The 6,421-nt window shown below is 44.6% G+C and overlaps 1 protein-coding gene across 1 annotated transcript; it reads right to left on the reverse strand.

The window, feature by feature from the left end:
- Positions 1–401: 401 nt before the first annotated feature.
- On the reverse strand, positions 402–5,129 carry LOC119309584 (eukaryotic translation initiation factor 3 subunit C-like). Its single transcript, XM_037585562.1, has 4 exons — positions 4,904–5,129; positions 4,327–4,387; positions 2,378–4,195; positions 402–1,580 (listed from the first exon to the last, which is right to left on the reverse strand). Exons 2-4 carry the CDS (start codon positions 4,348–4,350, stop codon positions 636–638), a joined length of 2,787 nt encoding a protein of 928 aa, XP_037441459.1. The 5' UTR covers positions 4,351–4,387; positions 4,904–5,129; the 3' UTR covers positions 402–635.
- Positions 5,130–6,421: the final 1,292 nt, after the last annotated feature.

The raw sequence follows: 6,421 nt of genomic DNA on the forward strand, positions 1-6,421 counted from the left end.
AATCTTTACAAAGACTTATATTTAGGAACAGAGGGGTACATGATTTCCCTGCCAATGATCAGGCAATCATTACGACTTCTAGTGTACAGCTGATTTCCATTTTCACTAATGCAGTTATAGTGTTCACTTTGTAGCTGGAACTCGAACTGCAATTAGGGTACTGGAAGAGCAATGGTATCACCAATCACATGCATGATTGAACCACTTTCTAAACTAAAAAATACTGTACTGTTGTAATCTTGGGCCAATAACGAAACCAGGACCAACAGTTTTGAAGATCAACAGTAAAATCCCCTCCTTTTGTGGCTCTACGTTGTCACAAGCAGCTCGCAGAGATAAAAGATTAACTTGCACTAAAAAAACACATTCATGACATGCCTGGAAGAAGATGGCAAAACAAGTTGCAGAAAAAAGGAAATGTGGAAAATAGTAACTTGATGTTATAAAGGAGTGAATATGTAGTCCTCACTCCCATGATACAAACCAGACAACTATTACTCAAGACTTCTTGGTAGATTTATGACAGACAACAGAAGCTACAAAAATAGAGCAAACGACAACTCAAGTTCTGAACGGTGCGGAAACAATGCTTCAAGGCAACCTTGCTCGGAATTTATCTCAAATCTATCAGACTTCTAATTTCTACCAGGCCTGTTTAGGTACACCATGCGTCCATTGCCATCCCCTCTAGACGAGGAACCAGACTGGTTGCGAGCCCTTCCATCCTGGAACCGAGAACCACCACCATAGCCCCCACGGGAACCCTGGCCACCCCTGTCATTTTGGTACCCACCGCCCTGCCCAGAGCCTCCTCTACCAGCATAACCAGACCTCCCACCGCCGCGGCGGCCGCCTTGTGACGACACAAAGTTCTCCTGCCACTTTCCCATATTGGACGAGTCTTGATCACCCCTGCGCCTGGGTGGTGCACCCTCAAGGGCACCACCAGTCCTGGCTTCATACGCCCTCTCGTTGCTCTCCACAAGGACAGAGAGCCTATCAGTCATCTGGAAGATTAGTCCCTGCAGCCTGGTTTGATCCACGTTCTGGAATACAATGCACTTGGTTGGCTGGTCCCAGCTTGCATGAAGCTCATCGTGCATCATCATCTTGCTAACAACGCTGTGAGCGTGTGCCTCGCTGAGGTCAAACATAGTGGTGAGCTGATCAAGGCTCAGGGACTCGTAGCAAGACGAGTAAGAGAAGAGATAGGTTCTAAGAGCCTCTTCCTTGATTTTAAGCTTCAGCATCTCAAGGATATGCTCCTTATTCCTCAAAAGTTTCCAGGTATCCAGAGAACTGATGACACTGAAAGCCTTTTCATGGTCACCCTTATTGAGGGCCCTCGTGGCAGCCATTACATGATCCCTCACCGTTTCTGGAGGTCCAACAAAAGTCTGTCTCTCACTCATTTCAAGAAGCCTGCGGAATGTTTTGCTCATAGGCCTCCGCTTGTCATAAGTACTGGAAGCCATATACGGGACCTCAATTAGCATTGCACAGATCAAATGTGTGGCTTCCAAAAGTTCAAGGTTTATATGCATATGGTAAGGCATCATCCTTCTCCTCTCAAGTCGTTCCTGCAGTAGAAAGTAAATACATCATGAGCAGAGAATATGTATGTTGTATTTCCATTGTCAACAGTGATCATATCAATTAGATCGTATTGCTAAAATGACGAGTTCAAGCCTGCAAGTCAATTCTGGGAAAACCAAGAGAAAAGGAGCAGATACTCTTGAAGGACCTTATCTAGATAAATAAAATACCAAAGGAGCTCAAGAAAGGAGAAGATGTCATTGTAAAGAGGTACTTTGTAGAAACTATGCGTTAAGCATTTGAAATTTCACACCTAAAAAATAAAACTAAATGAAAGAATATGGTCAGAATGACAGGTTCTTCTATTAGACTAGCTAAGATATCCATTAGCAAAAAAAAAGGCTAAGATACAATTATGACTAACAGTGACATTTTGCAACTACAATGATGACACCAGACAGTGTAGTCGTATCTGATGCCGATGCATCATCTAACCACCAATGTGTACCAGTAAGGCTCAGGTAAATAGCAAAACTCATTTAAATCAACTGGACTCGTGGTTCCATTTCAACAGGGCAGCAATATACGTAACAATACAGCCTACCCCTCAATAACACAATATAAACAAGTTAATGTATCCTACAACTGGGCAGCACCATCCCCTGAGCATGTGTCAAAAACATAAGTGAAAATTATTGCTGATTATATAAATATATATGTATCTCTTGGGAAAATGGTGGATCCCTGTTTATGTGTCGTGTCATTGTTGCATAGGAAACTAAATAGGAAACTAGCTGCCATGTGTGCAGGCATTCACATGATAGACAAGAGGGAGCCTCACCTGTTCAGGAGTTCTCTCGTGGTATCGACTATACTGGACACCTTGTGCAAGCAACTCTTTCACCCTTCCAGTTGCATATAGCTCAGACAGGCAACCATGAGCATCAGCTATCAAACCAGCTCGGAAGGCGCATAACCCCAGTTGGGCCATGACCCGGTTGTATAAAATCTGAGATGAGATGTCCATAAGTTGAATCCCATCTTGTAAACGACTCATTAAGAGTAAGTCGCGAGCAACTGAAAATTCTTCAGAGATTGCATAGTGATATATGTGACACAGCATTGCCCGGGCTTTGGTCCTTTCATCTCCATACTTGTAAATTAGAGACATCAATCCATCCATCAAAGCTCTGCCACTCTCGGGGAAAGTAGGCTTCCTAGGTACAACCTCCGGAATCACAATAAACGGTGGTGGTCCTCTATTGTCATCAGCTGCTTGATGCTCATCGCCGGCCTCAATATCTCCATCCTCCATGACAACCTCAGTTTGCTCAGCCAGCTTTCTCATTGCATCATATACTTCTTGAGGTTTGTAGTAGACTAGTTCAACACGACGCAATGCAACCTTCGCAGCAGCCTTATGATTCTCAACCCTTTCCTGGTACTCTTGCACATTTTGCGCAAGTACCAAAAACAAGGGTTCATCTCTAAGCCTCTGAACATAATCTTTGGTATATGGATCACTACACTGCAAACTCTTAAAGAACTCCGAGTCAATTCTCTCCAGGAATGCAACTAGGTCACCAGTAACATGGATTGTTCCATCATAGTCGGCACCCTTCTGAGTTTCCTTCTCATCAGCCTCCACTGAGGTGTCCACTACAATATTAGGATACTGTTGCAGAATATCAAGCACAAGAAGCATATTATTAACACACTTCTTCCACACATTGACTGGCATATGACCAAGTAAGCTAGGGTTGACATCAAACTGGGCAGAAATCACATGAAAAAGAATTTCAAGCTTCTGGGCAGGCGTTTTTGCCACCCGTGTCAAAAATGTTAACTGCTCCACACGTTCAACTCTCCCAGTGCCCTTCTTACCCCTCGACGCCACAATCTCCTTGAGCTTTTTATCAACAATATCCCATGTAATCTCACTCGGGTCCTTCAAGAACTGCTTGTCCATAATCTTATCTTTCTTGCTCAACTTCTTTTCCCAGGCTCCACCATCTTGACTGACATCGTCTTCATTCCCTGAATCTTCTGAGTCAGAGGCCATCTTATCCGGATCCACAACATCATCCCCACTCTCATCATCATCATCATCCACATCCTTATCATCTGCAACATCATCTTCAAAGCTCTCTGGATTCTCTCTGCACTTCTGGATCAAGTCTTCATACTGCTTGTTGTTCTTCTTAAGCTTTTGCTTGACAGCATTTAGCGCCTTCGCGTTGCTGCTGCTCATCTTCTTCTTGGCTTCCTTGTTTGCAAGAGCCTCGGCAAGGAAGTCCTCCAGTAGCACAAGAGTTGTGATATACCCATTTGGAATTTTCGCAGATTCATTGACACGAACAACTTTGTCAAGCTGCTTGTTTAGCTTGTCAAAACACTCCTGCAAGCTAATCCAGTCATTGATCTTCATTGCATTGCGCATCTGGTCGGCAGTAGCTTTCATCTCATCATTGCGCTTGTCCTTCAAGGAGCGAATCACGCGGTGGCTCTCAGTGTCAGAGTCGTCACTGTCTTGTGTATATTTGTTCAGATAGCGGTTCTTGGACCCATCGCGTCCCCCATCACCGGCTTCTGATTTCTCGCTATCACTCCCTTGTTCTGACTCGATCTCGTCCACCTCCTCCTCAGAGTCACTGTCTCCCTGATGTTGGGTAGATAGAGATAAAGGTACTAAGTAATTGCAGTTGACAAGGACAACATATATGCATACTACTACACTTATGCAACATAGAGTCTGATTCAGTAGCTCAGTGCAGGAGAGAAAGCAAGTACCTGTCCCCAAAAACGAGATGCCATGGCTGCTGCTTGCAAATTACCTTCAACTGTCTTCGAGCTATGCAAAGTACACAAGTAAGAAAGATATCATCAATACACACAGAAGGAAGCACGCGAAATTGCATCACAGGCAATTAAACAAGGGGGGAAAACTATCCTCGGAACACATAAATGGACACACTAACAATAAGGTAAACAATGCTTACGGAATGACTCATATGAACGAATCAAACCCCATAAAGAAAAAATAGCTCATCGAAGGCAGTTAAACAATACCGGCAGAAGATGCAAGCTCGCGTGTATGAGCAGAGAGCTAGACCTATACCCTAAACATAACAAACCAACTGAACTGGGAAAAATTGTGAGATGCGACGAGCAAGGGCGCAACCCAAGCAAGAGACCTCGACCTGACGTTGGGTCAGTGAGATCCCCGGGACTCGGCGCAGCAGTAGCCTGCTCGTCGGCGGCTAGAGCTGGAACCTAGGCCTGGTACGCGGCGAGATTGCTGGTAGGGCGCGCGCGGCGGCCTGCAACGACAAGTCTGATAGAGAATCAATCAGGTCGGTTAACTTGCCTTGAGTCGCGGCCGTGGAGCGGATGAGGCTCAGATCCAGCGGGGAACGGAGGCTTGGAGCGGCGGAGTAGACGGGTGCGGCCGCGCGCTCAGCGGCTGACGGCGGACGAGGATGGAGGGTGTTGAGGGACCGGCGGCGTGCAGAGCGGGGGCGCGGAGGATGGAGGTGGAGATGGAGAGGCTAGGGTTTGCTTGGATTCTTTGGGTGGCACGCTAGACTTTTGGCAGGCTGGGTTGCTGTTGTGCTTGGGGTAATGTGGGCTGGGCTTAGGTTCTCTGGGACATGGGCCCAGACTATAAACCCGCTGCTACCCCTAAAAAAACATAACCCCTGCTTTTTCTCCTGGCCCATTAGGGGCTGTGTACCCCTCGATAAAATAGAGGCTGTGTAATCAAGCTCTAAAAAAAAAGAGGCTGCGTACAGATCTCGCGGTTTTATATATTTTATTTATATAAATAAAACAAAGTATTAGTCTATAGTCCATGACTGTCCTTAAAAAAAGTTGATTGAGGGCATGTTTGATAGCAAAGTATCTTTAAAGTATCATAAGAATACTGCAGTTTTTAGATTAGTAGTTTTATTTACAACGGGTTGTTTGGCTGCGCCTAAAAACTGTGGTTTTAATACTAGAGTATTTGTCAAACCATAGTATTTCCTCTGTATAATAAAAAAAACACCAGACCTCTTCTCTAAAAACTGAGCATAGTGAGAAAACTGGCACATCTGCTTCCTTGTTCCCAAGCAGCACAACTCGATCACCTCAATTCAGCTTCACTCCGTGGTGCACCGTCGGCACCGCCATTGAATTTCTTGTAATTACCCTCGACGGCCGCTGAAGAAGGCTGAGTTTTCCAACCCACGCATAGTCGGCAACTTCGCTCATGGTAGTTCAACTGCCTCCGCTTTTGGTAACCTATATTTGTGCATGGTCGTCCAAGTTTATGTATGCGGCTGTTTGTTGGTTGTCCAAGTGTGCAACGACTAGGGAGCTTGGCACATGCGTGTTTTCGATTGTGAATAGTTGCTAATTTATGTTGTATGTAAGCAATACCCAAACATGTTTGCAGTATTCTTAATACTCTAGAATACTTCGGTATGTCAAAACTGTGATATCATGTGCCTATAGATTAAAATAGTGTAGTTTTCGAATACTTTGAGTTTTTCAATACTTTGCTAGCCTGAATTTGAAAGGTAAAAGTCGATAGTCCATAGATGAGCTTGGGTTCATCTACTATCCCATGAAAAATAATTTCAAAAAACATAGCATATTGATCCAGTGCACTTTTATATTATTTTTGGGACTAACATATTGATCCAGTGTCCAGTGTCAGTTCATGTTTGTTGCATGTTTTTTGTTTCGCAGAATATCCATATCAAATGAAGTCCAAACGTGATAAAAATTTACGGAGATTTATTTTGCAATATATATGATTTTTGGGAAAAAAAATAAACGCGAGACGATGCCCGAGGGGCCGACAAGCTCGAGGGGCGCCCCCTACGAGGCACACCGGGCAGGC

Source organism: Triticum dicoccoides, chromosome 5B (genome assembly GCF_002162155.2).
Source record: "Triticum dicoccoides isolate Atlit2015 ecotype Zavitan chromosome 5B, WEW_v2.0, whole genome shotgun sequence".
NCBI classification, from domain to species: domain Eukaryota; kingdom Viridiplantae; phylum Streptophyta; class Magnoliopsida; order Poales; family Poaceae; genus Triticum; species Triticum dicoccoides.